Source organism: Peromyscus eremicus, unplaced genomic scaffold (genome assembly GCF_949786415.1).
Source record: "Peromyscus eremicus unplaced genomic scaffold, PerEre_H2_v1 PerEre#2#unplaced_1143, whole genome shotgun sequence".
NCBI classification, from domain to species: domain Eukaryota; kingdom Metazoa; phylum Chordata; class Mammalia; order Rodentia; family Cricetidae; genus Peromyscus; species Peromyscus eremicus.
Window position 1 is genome coordinate 31448 of NW_026735378.1, and position 20955 is coordinate 52402.

At 43.8% G+C, this 20955-nt stretch overlaps 1 protein-coding gene across 2 annotated transcripts; it reads right to left on the reverse strand.

The window, feature by feature from the left end:
• Window positions 1-236: 236 nt before the first annotated feature.
• Window positions 237-9903, reverse strand: LOC131902007 (X-linked lymphocyte-regulated protein 3A-like). 2 transcript variants are annotated; one of them, XM_059253044.1, is made up of 8 exons: window positions 9416-9903; window positions 6623-6692; window positions 5931-5965; window positions 4540-4657; window positions 3592-3691; window positions 2485-2583; window positions 543-638; window positions 237-456 (listed from the first exon to the last, which is right to left on the reverse strand). In XM_059253044.1, exons 1-8 carry the CDS (start codon window positions 9444-9446, stop codon window positions 400-402), a joined length of 606 nt encoding a protein of 201 aa, XP_059109027.1. In that variant the 5' UTR covers window positions 9447-9903; the 3' UTR covers window positions 237-399. The 2 variants fall into 2 exon arrangements, with proteins under 2 accessions (XP_059109027.1, XP_059109026.1); XM_059253043.1 differs by lacking the exon at window positions 9416-9903 and adding an exon at window positions 7304-7471.
• Window positions 9904-20955: the final 11052 nt, after the last annotated feature.

A 20955-nucleotide genomic window follows, 5' to 3' on the forward strand; every position in this document is an offset into this window, starting at 1 on the left:
AATTTAATAGCAGAATGTAATGGCAAGAGTGTGTCTTCTTTAATTATTTCTCTGAAGATGACAAGGGTGGACCACTCTTGTGCCTTCTGATTTCTGAAAGTGATGCTGAGGTATGAGACCCCACTGTATCGACATCAACGCAGTGCTAACTGTTAATTATGATGCTACCAAGAAAAGAAAAACTCGCCATTACTACCCGAGGGCTGGAGGTTCCTATAGACATCTTTGGACTGCTGTCACACAAATCCTTGGGTTTATTTGGGTTTATCTTTAGGAACAGGGGGACGCAAGAAGATGTAGTCACTGAAGCTGCAAATGTCAATCAGCTTCACCCAGCGAATTTCCATGAAACAATCGCTCGCTCGCTCCCCTTGTATCGACTTTCGTTTCTTCAAAGTATTATGAGAATAAGAGATCCAGGAGAGACTGTTGAGCAGCAGCACTCTCTTGCTGGCGCTGTTAAGTACAAGGACATGTTAAATGGGATAAAATAAGTAGTGCTCGTCGATCATCATTTTCGACGTGAAAGACTGAATGCTTACATTCACCATCAGAAGTTTTATTTCCAAGGTGGCTATTAGATGTCTCAGCTCTTCAGCCACAGAATTTCCCCGCGAATCCCTCAGTACCTCAAGTTTCTAAAGTGAAAAGACATGTGCAGAAATCAGCCCCGTGTCATCTTGGTTTACAAATGTGAACAGCAACATTTAAAAGCGAGTAAATTTGGTAAAAGACATGGTCTAACTATTCCAAAACAAGCATACACCATGTGCAACATGAAGATCGAAACACCCACCAAAGAGACACAGACATTGCCACCCCGCAACCCACTGCTGAACGTTCAATCATGAGGTATTAGCAATGAGGGTGTCTCAGGGGAAGGGTGCTTGCCTAGCATGTGTGAGACCCTGGGATCCTTCTCCCTGCACAGCAAGAAGAAAAGCAAATGAAACTGAACGAAAACAGAGAACACGAGGCATGAGCTCATTTATTGCCACCCTCCCACTTCTTCTGGAGATGGAGTAGCTTGTCCTGTACTATGACCACTGAACACCACGAAATTAAAACTCAAGGTTTCCACCCCCACAGTCCCTTTAGTGCTGAGTGTAATCGAACATACTACATCTAAATGGTTTTGTTAAATACCGTGGGGGGAATTATAGAACTCTGTGGGACCTCTTCCATAATCTGGTGATGCAGAAAACACAGAAGCAGGAACAACACAGGGATCACAGGGATCTTAATGTTGGAATGGGCAAGCAAGTTTCTGGGCCACCGGGCCGGCCGTCAAAAGCATGACATTTCAGCAGGAACAGATACTGGCAGTGCGTGTGTGTGTGTGTGTGTGTGTGTGTGTGTGTGTGTGTGTGTGTGTGTGTGTTTGGTGGTGGTGGTGGTGAGGGGGTTGTTGTAGGGGATAAACATAAGAAAGCATGGGGTGAATTCTTATAACTTGATTGTTTGGGTCATCTTAATTACTCGGGATGAACAAAACTTTAACAGCAACTTGAACAAGGGAGTTCACATCAAGTCTGAAAAACAAATACAACCCAGGATGCTGAGTACTTATATCCTTCGCAAATAGCTGTAAACCTGCAGATAGCATAGGTCAATGTGCCTAGGAAGAATTTACAAAGATGGGCCTATTACAGAGGGTGACTCTCAATTCACAATCTCTCACTTACTTAAGTCTTCCACTTACTTTTCCACTGTGTGCTACATCTGGGAGCTGTCTTACAACTCTAATTGGCCATATAAAACCATGTTTCAGTCATGCAATGGTATAAAATCAAAGTGGACTGAGGAAATAAAGCAAGAGCAAATGTGATATAGTCTTGTCACTACTCTGCTTAAAAATGGATCGTAGGGTCTGGGAAGAAGGCTCAGTGGGCAAAGTGCTTGCTCCACAAGTAGGAAAAGCCAAAGCCAACTTCGGCTCTCCAGCACACATATTAAAAGCCAAGGATGGTGACACGTTGACCTGGGGCAGGGCAGGCCGCCCATGGTACCTGGTGAACAGCCAGCCTATCCACAGTGGTGAGCAAGTTCCAGGTTCAGTGAGCGATCCTGTCTCAAAAAGATATGCTGGAGAGTGACTGAAGATACCCACAGTTGGCTTCTGGCCTCCACACATAGACCCACAGACAAGTACACACGTGTGTGTGCCTGTGTGCACATACACACACAATGGAAAACGTATTGTGAGACAAGAAGAGACGATCTGAAAAGCATTAATGCCCTGTACAATATGAACAACTCTAGATGAGATCGCCAAGGCAGCACTTCCTGCTTCGAATGATTCTGCCAACCAGAAGTGAATCCTAAAAGCAAAAACTCATTTTGTACTTAGGTTTATGTGGAACAGTGACTCCATGAGGAATATGCTGGAAGATGTTTATGGGTAACTTTCCAAAGAGCACGGAAAGAATGCCAGAGTATTCAATGCCCTGTGTATAGGCTGCTTCCTCAGAATGTACAACAGACCTCCAAGTATTGTTCACACAGTGATTTAAAGCCTTCCATTCTCTTCTTCTGAAGAATCAGAGACTGATGAATAAATTTTCGTTGCTCCTTAAACATATTCTGCAAACAAAGACAATAAAAGATGTAAGAACAATTCAGGGAAAAAAAACAGAAAGCTTACAGAAACATGACTCTGTATTGTATTTATGCAAAACATAGAGAATGAAATAACTATGGTATTTTTTCAACCAACACAATGACCGCTTTACATGAGTTATCTAATACTACAAAATAACCTTAATACTATGAAGTTTCCATTCACTTAATGGAAAGTGTTCCTACTTAACAGTATTCAGAACATTCCTGTTAGCTCCTGAAGACTTGAAAACCCACCCATTAGAGGCCTCCATAGCTGTCGAACTCTGTTTTTTATAGAAATTACCATGAGATGTCCCCTGTGACCATGTCACTCCCCTACATAGGAACCCACTCCATTTTGTCCTTCCCAGTGAGAGTAGAGCCTACAGTGCTATGCTTAACAGGGAAGGATTCTGTAAGACTTACTTCAGATACTGTCCTGGACCGATATAAGAATACACATCTAAAAGTGTTTAGATGTGATATTTTGGAACAATTCCGTGACATAGGCACTTTAAGTATCTCTCCTTTCACTTCTAGGAATCCGAGGCACAGAGGTAAATTATTTTCCTGAGTTAGCGTTAACTAGCAAGTGACTGAACTGTGACTGCATTCCAGCTGGTGGGATTGCAGAGGCCATGCTCCTGACCACTGGACTGGACAGCGTCTCCATCTCCCTCCGTATGTCGTGGATCATGAAGGGCTCCCTCTCAGGATACAATCCCATACCTTCTCCTGTACTCTCCAGGCAGTGCCTGCTCATCCCCCCACCATGACTGCTCCTAACCCATCACTGACCTTGCTATGTCTTGGCAGGGAAAGGAACACGCCCGGGGGGTGGGGGGAGGGGGAGGAGACAGCCAGTCTCTCCTCACCACATCAACCACCATCCTTGTCTCCCTAAGCTCTTGTCCTGTCCCTTTCCTCCAGACTGGCTGCAGGAAGCCCTACTACTTCTGGTGCTGACACAATGCTAAGGCTGATACTCACAGAGAGTTTTTCTGCCTGTTTCTTGACTTGATCTGCATCCATGGATAACTTCCTATTCAAATTCATAATCTGAAGAGAATAGTCTTGATAAAGTTTCTGCCTGTGAATGACAGCAATGAACAGTGTGATATTCCATCACAATATGAAGAAAGTGCATTCGAAGCATGACTGACTTGCCCTCACTAACACTATCGATGGAGGATGGGGAAATGGCATCTAAAATATTCTGACAGAGAAAAGGAAGCCCATGTGGATTATTTCATCTTACACTGACAGTATTTGTTCCTCCTTGGCTGAGAGAGAAGTCACTTCAAATATCTTAGCTCTAGAAAACTTATGGAGAATTATCATTAGTATTCTATTAATATTCCACAAGTATTCACCTTCCTGACACATACAGCTTCTCCTTTATTTCCTCTTTCTGGAGAACAGATCCAATGAGCATGCACATCCACTACCATCAGAGAATTCTGTGGAGGCCTACCCACTCTTCCTCACGTTGTGCCAGTGAGGATTTTGGTACAGTAGCATAGTAAACACTGCTCCTGAAATCTATGCGACATTGGAGACATCAGATTTTCATTTTTGTCACATGGAACAGATGATCGACTGACTGCAGGATGAATGCTTTGAGGTTTTGAAGCTCATCATGCCCAACACATTCATGCGATGCATATACCGTCCTTACTGTTGCACTGATTCAACTGCATGTGTCAAAACGGTCATTGTAATTCATCCTTAGGAAATGCAGCTGACTTCCGTTATGATGTGAGGCTATAATAAGACTAAAGGAAGTCTATTCTATACAGAAAAACCAAGCCAAATACATTTTCCAACCGAGCTTCTGGCCAGTGAGGGTCACGGCTATTCCTCAACCTCTTGCCATCATGCTTACTAACCAAATGTCAAAGGGTCTGGGATCAAAGCACCCAGAAGCAACAACCGTACCTTTGTTCACACTGGATTTTTAGGACATCCTCAACTTTCTGCTCCATGGTTTCAAAAGACGCCATGATGATCGCTGTGAATCTTTCTCTGTTTCCCTGAAGAAAGTTCTTAATGGGCTCTGTATTGAAATATAATCTTGTAACAATTACTGTAAAGTTCCCTCAACTTTAGTTTTCTACTTGGAAAGACACTTGTTATCAATAGATGGAAACAATCTGTCAATGATAAGATTATTTGCCTCCTTCCTTTCAGTCAAGAATTTCAGTGGTTATGACCTTGATGTGGAATTGGACAGCTGGACTTCAGTGTCTATATATTACATACAAAACACAGTGGACCCAACAAAACTTACAAAAAGGGTTTCAAGTCAGTGTGTAATTTCTTTATGAGACGTCATTTATGAGGTATAAATTTAACCAATGTACTCCAGTTCAAGATGTGCTCCAGTTCAAGGACACATTCAGAGGGACTGTTGGGCCGCTTTGTGCAAAACACAAAAGTAGTCCATTTACAAAGATCTCCAAAGACTCAGATATTATTGCACAGCAAGATGAAAATACTGTAATTATTGCAGCCATTGAATTTTTTTGACAAATTTGACAAGGTAGACACCCTGAATAATTTAAAGGGGGGGAACCACATTGATTTCTAGAAAAGTGTGTGGTACTGGGGATGGAACCCAGCACCTTAAGCATACTAGGCAAGTGCTCTCCCACTCAGCTACATCCCTATCCTGATTCCTGAATGGTTTCTAGATATGACTCTCCATCAGAAAACTCTACAGAGCTCCCAGCCAGTTGTCAAGTTTGCAATGTTTTTTGTTTTGGTTTGGTTTGGTTTTTTGTTTTTGTTTTGAACAGTTCATGTGACTAACATCTAACACAGCAATTTAAAGCAGGACTCAGTCTGATCATATAATGGTCACAGGCTACCAGTGCTGACTTCAGCTTTCCACTGCATGTGCTATTTTTTGCACATTAAACAGTGGGTATCTATTTAAGAGGAGCTGGCCCTCACCAACCTGCCCCCCCCCCACACACACACACAAAGAGCCGGACTAGAATACAAACAAGTGAAGTAAAAATGTGATACTAAAAACAGACGTATCACTTGTGTGAATCAAAACCTGGGAGACAGATAATTTCATCCAGTTTTCAAATATCTCACAGTGAGTAAATAAGAGTATCCACACTGCCGGTGCCATGCTCTCCATATCGACAATTAACATGAGGTAGAGAGTTGGTAATCTAATAAATACTATTTTGACACTGAGTGTTTGAGAACAAGGTAGTAAACACACTTCTCTTGTCTGCCAAGTGACAACTCCCTCGCCTTGCACTTCTTTTTCGTCAAACAATTTTCTCAAATTCCTAATACCTCCTAGAACGTACCTTCAGATTCTTCAAATAAATCCTGTATTTCCTTCCTGCAAAGAAATCACATTTTTTACTTTAATGTATACAAAAGGCCGTTTTTGTAGTGTGAGTGGAGGAAGTGGAGTGTGCCACACAGCCTACATACAATTCACATTTCAAGAGCAGGCACTGACTTTTCTAGATTTGTGTGCAGAGGAAGGGCATGTGTGCACCCATGCCGACCTCAGAGGTAGACGTGTGGTGTCCTCCTCTCTCCATCTCCACCTTATTCCTGTCAGACAGAATCTATGACAGGACCTGTAGTCTGCTGGAGGCATGAGACTTTCATTTCTTACCACACTGAACATCTGATTGACTACGGGATGAATGCTTTGAGGCCTTTAAGCTCAATGCACCCAGTACATTTATGTGATGCATACACATTACAGGCTGCTGCATTTACTTACTTACTTATTTATTTAATCTCAGTTTATTCTGTTAGGCTGGCAGTCAGCAAGCATCCGCAGTCCTCCTGCCTCTGCCGCATCATACCCCTCAGTTCTGGGCTTAAAAAGTGTGTGTGGCCATGCATGGCTTTTTCTGTGGGTGCTACGGATCTGAACTCAGCTTCTTGTGTTTGTACATCAGGCACTCTTCCACTGAGCCCTCTCTCCAGCCAGACTTTTCTAAATTTATTTTACGAGTGGGTAAACAACAAAACGTATCACCTGGCCTGTTGCCCTTCTTTTCCAGAGGAAGTAATGTCCTCACTACTGACATCAATGACTCCTTTGTCCACTGTATTAAAAAGGAAGAGGAAAAACATTTTGAAACAAAGTGTGCTGTTCTCATCATCCCCCACAGAAAACAGCTTCACTTTGGGGTTTCTAGATCCCATAGCAATGGTTACACTTTTTAAGGCAGTCATCTGTGGAGTCGCCTCTCTCTCTCTCTTTCTCTCTCTCTCTCTCTCTCTCTCTCTCTCTCTCTCTCTCTCTAACTCTCTCTCTCTCTCTCTCTCTCTCTCTCTCTCTCTCACACACACACACACACACACACACACACACACACACACACTTAAAACTCTTTGGGCTTGAGTCTGGGAACAGTTGGTGCAGGCACCTGTACGGGCCTTCCAGAGAGTCACTGTGACCCATGTGCTCCCAGAGAGGCAGGCTGACTAGAAAGAACGGCCTTATGCGCCTTGCAGGTGTCCTGTGGGGTGGGAATTTAAGGTAGGGGAACCTAAAACCACAAACAAGCTTGAGCAACAGTTATTAGCATCTGAAACCTCCTGCTAGTCCAAGAAAAATCCATGCACCTCATCCACTCAGTGCTCCATCTGCCAAGAGATTTTAGGATGTCCCCCGGGGTGGACACAGCCCTACAGGAGCCCATCTGTTTTTCACCTGGGGTGATTGCATCTGGGTTCTGGGTGTCATCTGATGTGAGATTTGGATCCAGCCTTGGGCGCATGCCAGCACTGTCAGTGGCTTTCCTTTCCCTGCTTGACATGGCTAGAATCTTCTTGGGCTAGATAGGACTCCTAGAACTACAAACACCAGGAGGAATTACAAGACCCCAATGGGAACAGGGACTGGGACTCCACAGGGTGCAGCCAGGTGTCCTGGCACTTGTGCTGCAGCAAAGAGAGGGTAAGAGGATGTCACCAATGTTCTGTTCTGTCCCATTTCTCTACCAGAATGTGGAGCTCCCCAACCCACTACTTCTCAAGATCGTTACTCTCTGCTGCTTTCCCAACCCTTGGTCGGGAAAATCCTGGGCACTGCCCCTCCCTGTAAAACAAGGCACCTAATACTGGTTTCAGGTTGGGAATTCCAACTTGCTGAGGACCTACTCAGTCACCAAGGCCATATCTCCCAGCTCATACGCTGTCCCACTCAGCCCTCCCAATCCCTGTAGCCCTCATGACCCCTCCCTAGCCTTGCCCTCTGGGGCCTTGTCCAGTCCCATTTGGAAATGAAGCTCCTGATATCACCCAACAGGTTTGCCTTGGTCCTGCCTCTTTGTGACCCCACTGTCCTACCACATGAGCTATGTAAGGCTCCTCTCTAATCCCTGTCATAACTGGGGAGACTCATAACAGAGTTCCCCAATAGCCAATCATCCACCCAGGGTACTCTCCCACCCTGGGAGCCTCCTTCTCCTCAGAGAGTAGTCATATCTATCTAGGCCTCACCTCCCAATGCACATCTCTCTGACTGGAAAGGCATACATGCCCAGGATTAAGTGGCTTAAACTGGCACTTTTAGGATTTGGATGCAGAAGCTGCTGGATGGTGAAGGGGCCCAGTCTTGCCCCACCCCCTTCAGATAGGCATTTCTGTGGAGGCAAGGCCCATGGCCGCATGTAAGCGAGACCCAGATGTCCACTGAGGCCTCCAACTGGACACAAGGAGCAATACGTGGAAGGTCACTACTTCTTCTTCTACACCTCACTGTCACACCCAGCTCTCTTCAAACCCAAAACCCTCAGGACCCCTTCCTCCACTGCTCTCGGTGTTCTATTTCACTACCAGGTGAAAGTGAGTCTTCCAAACTTCACATCACAGATAAACCTTGACCCTTCTGCCTCAAGCTCCCACTCTCCTCCCCAAAGGGCTGTGGATCCAGGCTGACCCCGGGCTCACGACTGAGTCTGCTAATTACCCTGTCACTCACCTAGGTGACCACACTTCACCACCTTCCTCTGAGAGGCCCCACCTCCTGGAATGGATCTCTGACTAGCTGAAACACCATTACGTGGGCACCCCTGAGGCTGCCTACAGGCACTCCCAAAGCTGTGAGGCCCGCCCATCAGTCACCCATTCCTGACTTGGGTCCTGCTGTTGTGCACATGCTTGCGCAAAGTGGCCAGCGTTCCTCCTCCCCTTCAGACTACCCAGCCTGTCGAGGTATTGCCAGTGGAAGCAACACAGGAGGACCCAGTTGTCCAGTCTAGACCCAAAGGCAAAAAAACCAAAAAAAAAAAAAAAAAACCACGAAACAAAACAACAACAACAACAACAACAACAAAAAACCCCCGGCAGATATGGAAAGTCCCCACTCCCTCTCCCAGCCCACTAACTCTGCCCCGTCCACTGTTCTAGGGCCCTGCTGCCCTCATCACCCCTTTTCATTATTGGCTTTGGTGCCTCTTCCAGCCCAAAGTGGAAGTGAGGCTCCCGAAGTCACCTCACTGGCTACCCTGGACCTTCTCATTCTGTGATCCCACTGTCCTACGTCAAGAGCTTCCACCTTTCCTGATGCCTCTAAACCACCCCTGGAGCCACACCACAGCACCCAAAAAAGCCCCCAGAAAACAAACAAAAATTCCGTCACCCATTTACGTGCCTTGGCTCCACCAGAGAGCCTCCTTCCACTCAGAGGTTGATTTGGCCCCACCTCCCAATATAACGCTCTCTGATTGGCTGGCATAATAGCACCTGTGCATGCGCAGTGGGTACCAGCACTTTGCACATGCGCCAAGGGGCCCAGCACGCGTCGCCCAGTCATGCTTGCCTTCCTGTTGAGGGATGGCCCATGGCTTCATTTCATTGGGCCACAGCCACAGCCAGTTATGCCCATCTTCCTATGTGTCTATCTCTGATTGACTGGAACAGGAAGGCACATGGTTGTGTGACAGAGGCCAGCAGTCCAATGGGTCGCTCACGTGAGGCAATAGTATACGCATGCGCAAAGAGAGCTCAGGTGAAACTCGAAGGATGGGAAAACCTATTAAGTCAATCAGACATGTACACTTGGGCACAGCAGTTGCGCATGCGTGAGGGGTCCACGTTACTTTTCTCTCTAAATGGTGCTCCCGTTGCTCGATGGCCCGTGGCTCTATCTCAGAGGTCTCAGGTGTTCAGTCTGGCCTTGTATAGTACACAGGGGGCAGATGTTGGATATCGTGAGTCCCTCCTCTACCACACTGTCCGGCTCAGATATCCCAGGCCTTCTCTTTCTCAAACCTCTTCTCTGACCTTCCAGAGGTGCCTAGTCCAGTCCGAGGCTAAAGCCAGACTCAGGCACATTGCATCACAGGCCCTCTTGCGCAAGCCTCCTTGTGATCCACACACACCCAAGGGCTGTGGTTCAAACATTACTCTTCCTAACTCACCTTACCAGAGGATGCCTTTTCACCCAGTTACTCACCTAGGTGACCCTAACCCAACCACACCATTGAGAGCTTCCTTCCCTTCAGAGAGCAGTCACAGCTAGTTAGTCCTAGCCTTTCCAATGTACATGTCTCTTTTTTTGCTGGAAGGGCATGCGTGCTCACCTGCGAGGCAGGCCCGGCATGAACGAATGAGTGCAGTGGCTCATCCGTGCGTGCATGCATGCCTGACGGGTGGCCATCAGGCATGTCTCACGATACACACTCTCCTCCCCAAGGGCTGTGGATAAAGGCAGTCTCTGCCACTGCTGAAGCCTCACCACAGAGTTCCTTAATAGTCAGTCACACACCTTCCCACCCCGATCCAACAGGGTACCCTCAGATACTTCTACTTTTAGAGTGATGAGGGGAGGGTCTCATCCAGTTAAAGGCCACCTCCCTGAGTATACAGTTAGGTTTGCTGAAATAGCACCCATGCGTGGGGCAGACCCTTCAGGTCTTGTATCAGGCTATCTTAGTTAAGGTTTCTATTGCTGTGATACAATACCATAACCAAGGCAACAACAGAGAAGAAAGAGTTTATTTGGGGCTTATGGTTTCAGAGGGTTAGGGTCCATAATGGCAGGGAAAGCAGGAGGCAGACAAGGCAACTGCAGCTGGAAGTTGGAGCTGAGGGCTCCCATCTCAAACTGCAAACAGGAAGTCAAGAGAAAACACTCCAAATAGAGTGAGTCTTTTGAAACCTCAAGGCCACCCCTAGTGACATACTTCCTTCCTTCCTTCAGCAAGGCCTCATCTCCTTAGCCTCTCCAAACAGCTACTGTTCAATTTCAGAGTGGAAAGAAACCAAAGTCTGACCTCAACAGATAAGCCTGACTATGTTTATCAGCAAAGGGGGGGGGGGGGGGGGCTGCAACTTTCTGGAATGGAAGTTGTGCCAAGGGGAGGGAGCTGGTCAGGGCTCTTATAGGAGTGGGCAGGCATGGGCAAGGGGCTTGGATAAGAAGAAGTTGATGCAGCTCTGTGGGGGTACATGCAGATTAAGATGTTCTTGAGAAATTTATGATCTCCTCTTCCTGAGATTGTGTTCCCAAACAAGGCATTCTATCTTGAGAAACTACCTGCCATAGCCTGGAGTTATGTAATACAAGACTTGACAATTAACCCCAAATTTTCTTTTCAGAATCCCCTAAAGATGCCTTCATCCTAGAAAGAGGAAGTAATTTTAAGAAAACGATGCCCACATTCCCAAGAGGTGGGATGGGAGGTTTTTGGTCGTTTAATGAGTTTTGGATATTGTCATTGTTTATGATGGTTGGTTACAAGTTGTTAATTGTTAATGGTCAGGAAAAAAGCTGAACAAGGAGATTAGATTCAGAGTTTTTGTTTAAAAAAGAAAAAAGAGAGAATATGAATATGATAAGATAAAAAGGTCAATTTTTGAATCTACTTTTAAAAAGGAACTACTTGTTTTAAATAGGATAAGTAGTGAATTTTTTTTGTCTGAGTTTATCAAATGTTACTGGACTGGACATTGTTATATATTAATGGAGTTTTTTCTCTGAATCTGTCAAATGTTAATGGACTAGACATTGTTAATGTAATCTTGATTGTATATATTGTATATACTTATTAGTTTTTCTTGTATTAGTTATAAGCTTTTTTTTTTTAATTTTAGACAAAAAGAGAGGAAATATGGTGGTATTGTGTTCCCCAAAATATTGTGCACTCTAATAAACTTATCTGGGGTCAGAGAACAGAAAAGCCACTAGATACTTAGGATAGGCAGTGGTAGCACACGCCTTTAATCCTAGCATTCCAGAGGCAGAAATCTATCTGTTCAAGGATACAGCCAAGCATGGTGACTCACGCCTTTAATCCCAGGGAGTGATGGCAAAAACAGAAAGATATATAAGGCTTGAGGACCAGAAACTAGAAGCATTTGGCTGGTTAAGCTTTTAGGTTTTGAGCAGCACAGTTCAGCTGAGATTCATTCTGGATGAGGACTCAGAGCCTTCCAGTCTGAGGAAACAGGACCAGCTGAGGAACTGGCAAGGTGAGGTGGCTGTGGCCTGTTCTGTCTCTCTGATCTTCCAGAACTCACCCCAATAACTGGCCTCAGGTTTGATTTTATTACTAAGAACTTTTAAGATTCATGCTACATCTTTGGATGTTATTGACCCATAGCAGTGAGGCAATGACAGCAAGACAGTCTCCGGAGACTTAATGCTTGTCTACAGCCAGGGCATTCTAGCATCCTTGGGACCAAGTACTCAAATGCCTGAGACTATGGGGCACATCTCCTACAAACCAGCGCACAGGTGATGCTCTGGTGGAAATCCACCCCCCCCCCCAACTGCCACATGTAAAAAACAATGGAATTCCCCAGGGCTGAGATAGTTCCTCTGAACTGAACCCACCCCCAGAGAAACCCCAGGCCCTGAGGAGGTAGAGTAACTGAATTTCAATCCAGCAACCGCACTTTTTACTGCCGTGTACACGCTTCTGTACTTCCTGTCTGCTTGCCTCTGCTCTCCCACCTAATAAGAGGCTACTGAACCTGGCTGAGGCTGAGGGCCAATGCCATTATGGAGTGATCCTGGAGTGCTGTCCATTGAAGAAGCAAATTTTCCTCTCCTCAACTGAAAATGGCTTGGTGACTCAGTTTCTCAGAAACTTCCACAATAAAGCAGGCAAAAAATGTTTGAGATAGACCTGTCGTTTGTGTATGTGCATGGTGGGCCCTGTAGGCACATGTCTGGTCCATCAGGCCTGCATGCGTGGTATGAGAGATTCACTCATTTCTCTTCTGACAAACAGATTAAATGGCTGTGTGTCTGCTTCCTCCTGTCCCCTCCTCCCACAGGGTCCCTTTTGTTATTCCTTTGTTAGATAAGCATGCTTTCAGATAAGCTTTCTGGGATCCTTGGAATGCTTATACACCCATTCCTCGCTAATTCTGCATTCTCCCTCTGTTCTCCATTTTTTGTTTCACTTTTCTCAGTTAGGTAGGACCAGACTGGAAAGCTGAGCCTCAGCTAATGAGGAGCAGCCAACATCCTCCCTGAGTGAGGAATAAAAGAAGCCAAGTAGGCCATGTGTTCTGCTACTCCACGGCCTGCCATGCATTTCCGTTTTTTTTACAAAAAGAAATTGCTTGCCAAGTTACTTTCACTTTGCTCATCTGTTCCTTTATGAGACACCAAGATCAGTCTAGTCCAACCGTGGGGCCCCAGCTGCGGTGATTATGCAATTCTGGCCTAGCTGGGCCTGCAAGGTGCCTGTGTGACGTGGCATGCATTCATTTTTTGCATTAGGCAGGTCTCTCAGGCCAAGACCCCTTTAGATGGGCAATTTTTCTGAGGGCTATGTTCTCGGGTTTACTGAGGCCTGCCAGGTACTCGATCACAATGCTTTCACGGTTCCTTGGCTGGGCAAGTAACTGAGGGATAGGAAGAATGTGGCTGGCCCTGGACCCCACGCCTGATATGAGAACTGAGGTAGACAGCAGGAAAAAAATTGCCTCTGGCCTCTATCATCTACCATTCCAAGTCTGGTCCCTGGCTCTTCTACATTTTCTTGGCCCCAGTAAGCTGCAGATCCTGGCTGACTGAACATCCACACCATTGCAGCCTAGCACAGAGACACCTACCTATGCACAGTTACCCATCTAGGTGATCCTAGCATCACCTTAGTCCCCTCAGAGCCTCCTTTCTTCCCTTGGGGTGAGCAATCATACCTAGTTAAGTTCCACATGCCTGGGTGTACATTTCTGATTACCTGGAAAAGTTCAATGGAGAAATCTTGGGGAGCTTGTGGGTGAGGTGGGCCCTGCAGGCATGCATTCCTGACATCATCCCAGCATAAGCATGAGCATGAGGTGGCCCCAGCATGGGAGCCCATCAGATGTACTTGAGTGAGCAGGATCTAGAATAAGCATGGCTGAGCTTGTTCCAGCACGCCCACGTGGGAAGCTGGACCCAGAAGGCACACCTGAGTGAGGCCAGCCTAGTGAAGTACATGCATATGATGGCCCCAAGCATTCACACATGCCTGAGGCAGGCCTGTCAGGCCATGACCCCTACCCCGAGAGGGGCCTTCTTGCTAAAGTGTGTCCCATGCCTATAGCTTTAGCTGGGTGGGGCCAACCATGTCCTTTGTCTCAAAAGCTTTCACAGTTTCTCAGTTTGGCAAGTGACCCACAGATAGGAATGATGGCACAAGCTCTGGGCACTTTGGGTGTCCAGCGGGAGTGATCTCTTCCAGTCTCCCTCACGTACTCTTCCCAGCCTGTGCTCTACTTCTTTGAGATCTCCATTCTCCTCACGCAAGGACTGGGGATCCAGGCTCACCAAGCTTCCCCACCACTACAGCTAACACTGCCTGAGGGGGAACCAGCCTCCAAGGCAGCTCAGGGCATGAAAGGAATCCATGGTGTCAAGGAAGCTAGGACTTTTCTATCTGAGGGGTTTTAAGGGAAAAGGACACTCACACATTCTCTTGATGGTTTCATTTTTTTATTCTTCTCATGTTGTTCTCATCATTGCTGTTCTCTCTAATACTGTACTACTCTCCTTGTTCCATTGTTCCCTTTCCCTCCACTGCTTAAATACTCTAACGGAATCTCTCAGGCATTGCAAAGGTCATGAAAAGGGACATTCCATTTCTCAAGTAAATGATTATAGATAAAAACATGTCCCAGGCAGAGGGGAGGCAGTTCAAACTAACCCATGACTATGTAAGCATTCTGTAATTAGAAGTCATAAATTCTGAACTCTCTTTAAGTCTCCCAAGATGCCTGGCTATCCAAGAAAACCCTCATCCCTCATTTGGGGCTACAAAGTCAAATTATTTTCTGTAGCCTCGACTAGTCAGAAATTGTCTTCACAAACTGAGGTCAATTTGGAATGAGTGTAAGGAATTAATCATTTGCCAGCTGGCAATAACTGGGCTGTTTTTGTATTTATGACCTAGCCAGACAGCTCAGTTGTGTCCTTACAGATTGCTTTTCTGGGAATGTTTATCTTAAAAGCCATTAGCAAGGCATCTGGTCTAATCTAAAGCTATTTTGAGGCTAATACGACCTAAGGGTGCACAGGAAACCTGTAAACCACAATCCTCAGTGTTAAGAGTAAAGGAATTTGAGCCAGCCAGGCTCCTGGACTAAAATGTTTTCCTAAATCATAAATCGGAGCTGTGATCTAAAGCAGCTTCTAGGGGGAAATCATGGGCCTAGACTACGTAGCAAATCCTTGTATTCATTTTTATTCATAAAAATTATACAGCTAAGGAAGGATCATCTTCTAGACAGTCCACGGATATGAATGCCCAGCAGATCGGGATGTTATCATGAGATAAACACACTACAATACAGGTAGTGGGGGAGTCCCCACATCCAATATACACCATATCAGATACCAGAGAAAACATGTAGTAGCAAGCATGCAAAGGCACAGCAGAAGCAAAAGACATTCCGGAGTCTGTATTCTCAAAAGCCTTGCTTAAATGAGATATACCCATCAGAGAGTTTTTCTTCTGGTGGGCTGACACCTGAACTTCAATTGCCACCTGCTGCCCTCTGACACACCCACGGCCACCGACATACAGCCTCACCACAGGGAACCCAGATAATCAGTCACCTATGTAGGCAACCCTGCTCCACCACAATCCCCAGACAGCCTCCTTCCCATTGGAGGATAACCACACCTACCTAGGCCTAACTAACTCCCCAGGTACAGAGCTCTCTGATCAGCTGGAGCAGCAGGGATGAACGAGTGCAGTGTGCCAGTCATCCATGAACGTGTGAGGTGGACTCAGAGTGTCGTTTTTATGTAAATTTGTATCTTACGATTTTACCAATAAAGACTCCGGAGTCCGAGGCTGGAGTGAAAACCTGCTAGCTCAGAGGGATTGAGGAGCAGCTACTTCACCTTCCTCCTTAGCCAGCATCTCAGAAAGAAAGAGCTTTTCCGCCCTTCCAAGCCAAAGGAACCACCAAACTCTCCTTCCCTCCCTTCTACTTCCTGTGCCTTTCTCTACCCATCTTCCTGACTCCCTCTTTACTCTCTATGGCTACTTCCTGTCAACCAGCCACTGGCTCTGCCTCCTGACCTCAGGTTTTTATTTCATTAACACAACCTCCAGGTTCACGGTGTGATCAAATATTCTACAATGTCTCCCCCTTTTTGTCTAAATAACAAAAGAAAGGTTTTTAACTCTAACACAGTAAAACTATATACAATAAGAACAATTATCAGGTAAGAATTACATTCACAATGTCCAGCCCATTTGTATTTGCTGAATTTGGTAACATGGAAAACTGTAAAACTATAACTATTTAGTCTTACCTCCCATCAGAGACCAAAGAAGGATAAAATATTACCTGAGCAAACAGGAAGTGCAGAACAAGCAACTTCTAAAACTATAGGAATGACAGAGACAGCTGGCTGCCTGGAAAGTCCAGTCAGTCACCCAAGGTTCCTCCGCAACATTGGAAAATCCAACTTTGACCTACAGGCACAGAATATCCAACAGACATTTCTGTGAAGCAGAAATTTTCAAGGACTGGTCTACCTTGTCTTGGCAAAGTATGGCAGTTGACTTCCTTTGTGTCCTGCTTGTCCACTTTGGACAGCATACTGTCAGCAGTTGAGGCAAGGGCAGTTTCTTACCCAGCAGCTAGCTATGCCACATTTGAAGCAAACTCCATATGGAGGTTCTTCAATGCCCATCATCTTTTTTGAAGTAGATTGGTGCTGCCAGGAGCACACATGTCTCACCATTGTGAAAAGCCTTATGGTATTAAAACATCTTAAGTGCCATCTTCTGTAGCTCTCTGAAGCGTTTGAAGACCATCTATCTATCTAAAATACAGGAGGCAAAAATAAAACTTATTTCTGTCTACATCTAAACCCTTACTACAAGTTTGATTGTTATCTTAATTATCCATTTGTAATACTAGCTTTCAAGGACTAGAACTTTATATTACAATTTTAAATGAGGTGCATAGGTATTTGTGTTACAACATACCTATGTTACAGTATGTTGTAACACAAATAACTTTAAATTTGTATCAATATACAAAAATCCAAACCAATGTAAAATATTTGAGACTAGTAGTTGCTTTTTAGTTTAAAAGTAGATTCAATAGTCTACCCTTTTATCCTATCATTCCTATACCCCTCCCCCTTTTTAGAAAAGAGAGAAAGATTGCTGTGGATATCGCTCTACATAAATAAAACACTGATTGGCCAGTGGCCAGGCAGGAAGTATAGGTGGGACAAACAGAGAATTCTGGGAAGTGGAAGGAGAGAGAGGGAGAGACTGCCTGGAGCCGCCGCCAGGACAAGGAAGATGTAAAGTACCGGTAAGCCACGAGCCACGTGGCAAAGTATAGATTAATAGAAATGGGCTAAATATAAGAGTAAGAGCTAGACAATGACAGGCCTGAGCTAATGGCCAAGCAGTTTAAATAATGTAAGTGTCTGTGTGTTTATTTTATAAGTGGGCTGCAGGACTGGTGGGACTTGGTGGGACACAGAGAGAAAAGCTCTCCAGCTACAAAGATAGAGGAAAGGAAAAAGAAAAAAGAAAGAATGAAAGAAGAGAAAGAAAGAAAAAGAAAGAAGTCCCTTAATTTAACCTCCTTTGTTTAGTTTCCTCCCTGACCATGACCAATAACAACTTGCAACCTACCACCCTAAAAAATGACAAATATCCATAACCCTCTAGATGACTCAAAACCACCCACCCCACATCTTGGGAATATGGGCATCATGTTCTTTAAAATTACTTCCTGCTGTCTGGGGGTGATGGCATCTTTAGGGGACCATGAGAAAACTGGGATAATGATCAAGTAAGTCCTGGGAGAGCTAACTCTATCATTTGCTGTCTAGTCTCTGTGTGGTGGGAAAGTGCGAGGCTTATCTTAAGTCCTGGCTGGAGTAGTCTATGAGGCTGGACCATCTTAGCTAACCACTTTGAAGTTGTCCTGAGCAATTTGTAGTCACAAGCTGATCTTGGGGTGGTGTTTGCCAGCTTTGTGGCATTATTACAATCTAGGTGGATTCATCATTGCAGGGGCCCATCATCTTCTTGGAGACCTCAAAGGTCACTGTTAGGAATGGTCATGGTTCACTGCCGAAAACTTAAACATTTTAAATGCCATATGCAGCAGATCTCTGAGAGGTTAAAAAACCACAATCTGTTAAGTACATCCAGGGTACACTAACTTAGTTCCTAATTACCTGCTTCAGACTCAAACCCCAAATCACATGTAGGAAGCTAAATGAAGTTTATTTCTAGAATTAGTTAGTACTCTATATGACCATTAATATCACAACAGAATGTTTATATATGCATAATAGTCTCATAGATTTTGAGATAATATTCATGCCTTAAGAAAAGTTTTAAAGATTCAAATGAGAACCAAAGGATGATGAGATTAGGGGCAACAGAATAGTCCCCTAATTTTGGCTTTTTTTTTTTTGTCCCATACCAGGTGGCTATTCTGACATGAGACAGAGATTCTGGATTTTCCTTTAACAAACATGCTTGAGTTTACAGAATGAGAGAGCCATGCTCCAACTCCAAAGCCAGCTTTAAATTTTAATTGAATTGGGACCACAAAAAGATCATTTGTCACTTACGTCTGTAGAGAGCAGGAGAAACAAGCATTTGGGAAGGTTTATGAAATTCTACCCTGTTGGAGGTGGGCTATAACATTATGACAATTTAACTCTTTTCCTTGGGGCATTCTTCTTGTGATGATTCATCCTTATTCTTTAGATGTCTCACTTGTCCAGTGGTCTCCTGATTCTTGTGTTGGATGCTTTTATTCTACCAGAAACACATAAAGAAAAAAAACCTGCCTCAACCCTGACTTTGGGGAGTTTCCTTTTTGGCAGTTTATATCTTTGTTAAGGGCAAAAGGTTTTTGGCAACAGAAGAAGTATTATCTTTTAATTTTAAAAAATTGAAAATTTGAAACTAAAGAGACCTTACTATGTGTGGACAAATATACCCATATTCCTCTTTCTTTTTCATATATCAAGGTTTAATTATATTTATTTTTAGATCACAAAGGACATTCATTTTGAATTTTAACCTGTCTTTCTAGTAACCCTGTAGAGGGTTTTCATAATAATAAGTAAATATGGTATATGACTTCTCTACTATGCAAACCTACCATTTAGGAACTGTATCTGAATTCTGTCCCTAGGTGGTGGGATAAAAGGCATGTGCCACCACCAGCTTGCTCACTATAACTCTAGAATTTAGAATACAACTTAACGTATAAAGATCCGTCTGTCTCTGTTGGGATTAAAGGTGTGGGCTATCACTGCCCTGATCAAACATTTTATCTCAGCTCCAAATCACTCCAACTCTTAAAATAGTGAGAAAACAAGCTTTAATTGTAGTAACCCTTTGAATTTACTTAAGACATTTTAAATCTCTTAAGTGGGTTTTTAATACCAAACAACAAAAATACCCTTCCTGTTTAAGAAGAAAACTCAAAAGCTGATGTCCAAGATGGCATGGACTACATGGCAATCTACAGTCTAACATTCTGGCATGGAATTAAAACATGTTGTTTAAGAAAGCCCATTTTTTTCATTTTATGTCAGCAAGGTAAGTGTGCCTTTGGAAAATTACCATTCAAAAATACTATTATTTTTTATTTTTATTTTTTCACACCTGATCAAATGAAAGGCATTTGTTAGTCTTTATAAGATCAGGAGTTCTCTCCTGTCAAATCTAATCTTTATTAATCTTGATAGTATCCATAGCTTTTCTTCTCCTATGGAAACAAAAGCAAAACCTCTTCCCCAATATAGCACATGTCCTGGTCTCTGTTCTGAGGTCAACACATCTTTAAAATATACAGGTTGAGTTAATTCAGCACTTTTTTTTCTACTATCCAATGTCTCTCTGCAGCTGTCGTTCCTTTCTCTTTAGCATTTAGAAAATTTAAAGTTAATAAGGCACAGTGTAATCTATCTCTGGGGGTGGTGTCTTCATTATCCTTTTCTGTTTATTAAGCATATCTTTTTAAAGTGCAATCAGATCCTTCTATAACTGCTTGCCCTGTAGGACTGTGTGGTATACCTGTAACATGCTTTATGTTGTAAGATGCAAAACAACAAAACAAAACAAAAAACCAAAAAGCAAAACAAAAACAAAAACAAAAAAACAACTGTTTCATTTTACTAGAGACATATGCTGGAGATTGTCACTCTTAATTTGGATGTGTATTCCCATAATGGCCATACTTTATAATAAATGTATAATTACAGAGTCAGCCTTTTGGGAACTTAAAGCAGTTGCCCATTGAAATCCTGAATATGTAACTATGATGTGGTGCACATACTTTAATTTTCCAAATTCTGCAAAATGAAACACATCCATTTGCAAAATTTCATTTCTTTGAGTACCTTTTGGGTTACTTGCTGCAGGTTATTTAGATTATGGTTACACAAAGAACAAGTATGACCTTTTCTTATAGTTTTGTTGGCTTGTTGCCAAGTGATGGAAAAATCTTTCTTCAAACCTTTGCTATTATCATGATGTCTCTTATGAAATTCTGAGGCATCTAGTACATTTCCTACCAATAGCTGATCAATTTCATCATTGCCTTGTGCTAGAGGGCCTGATAGACCCATATGGGATCTGATACGTGTTATATACAACGAGTGATTTCTATTTCTGACTATTTGTTGTAATAAATAACAAAGTTAATTCTGAATCATCTGGAGTAAGTTCAGTGATTCCAATGTGTAAAACAACTCTTTCTGCATATTGAGAGTCCATAACTATATTAAGAGGTCTGGGAAATCTAATAATACCATGAGAATAGCATATGTCTGATTTTTGAACAGAATCATAAGGGCTTTGAGCCACTTTACTTATTTTCCCTGACTTATAATCTGCCTTTCCTGATTTA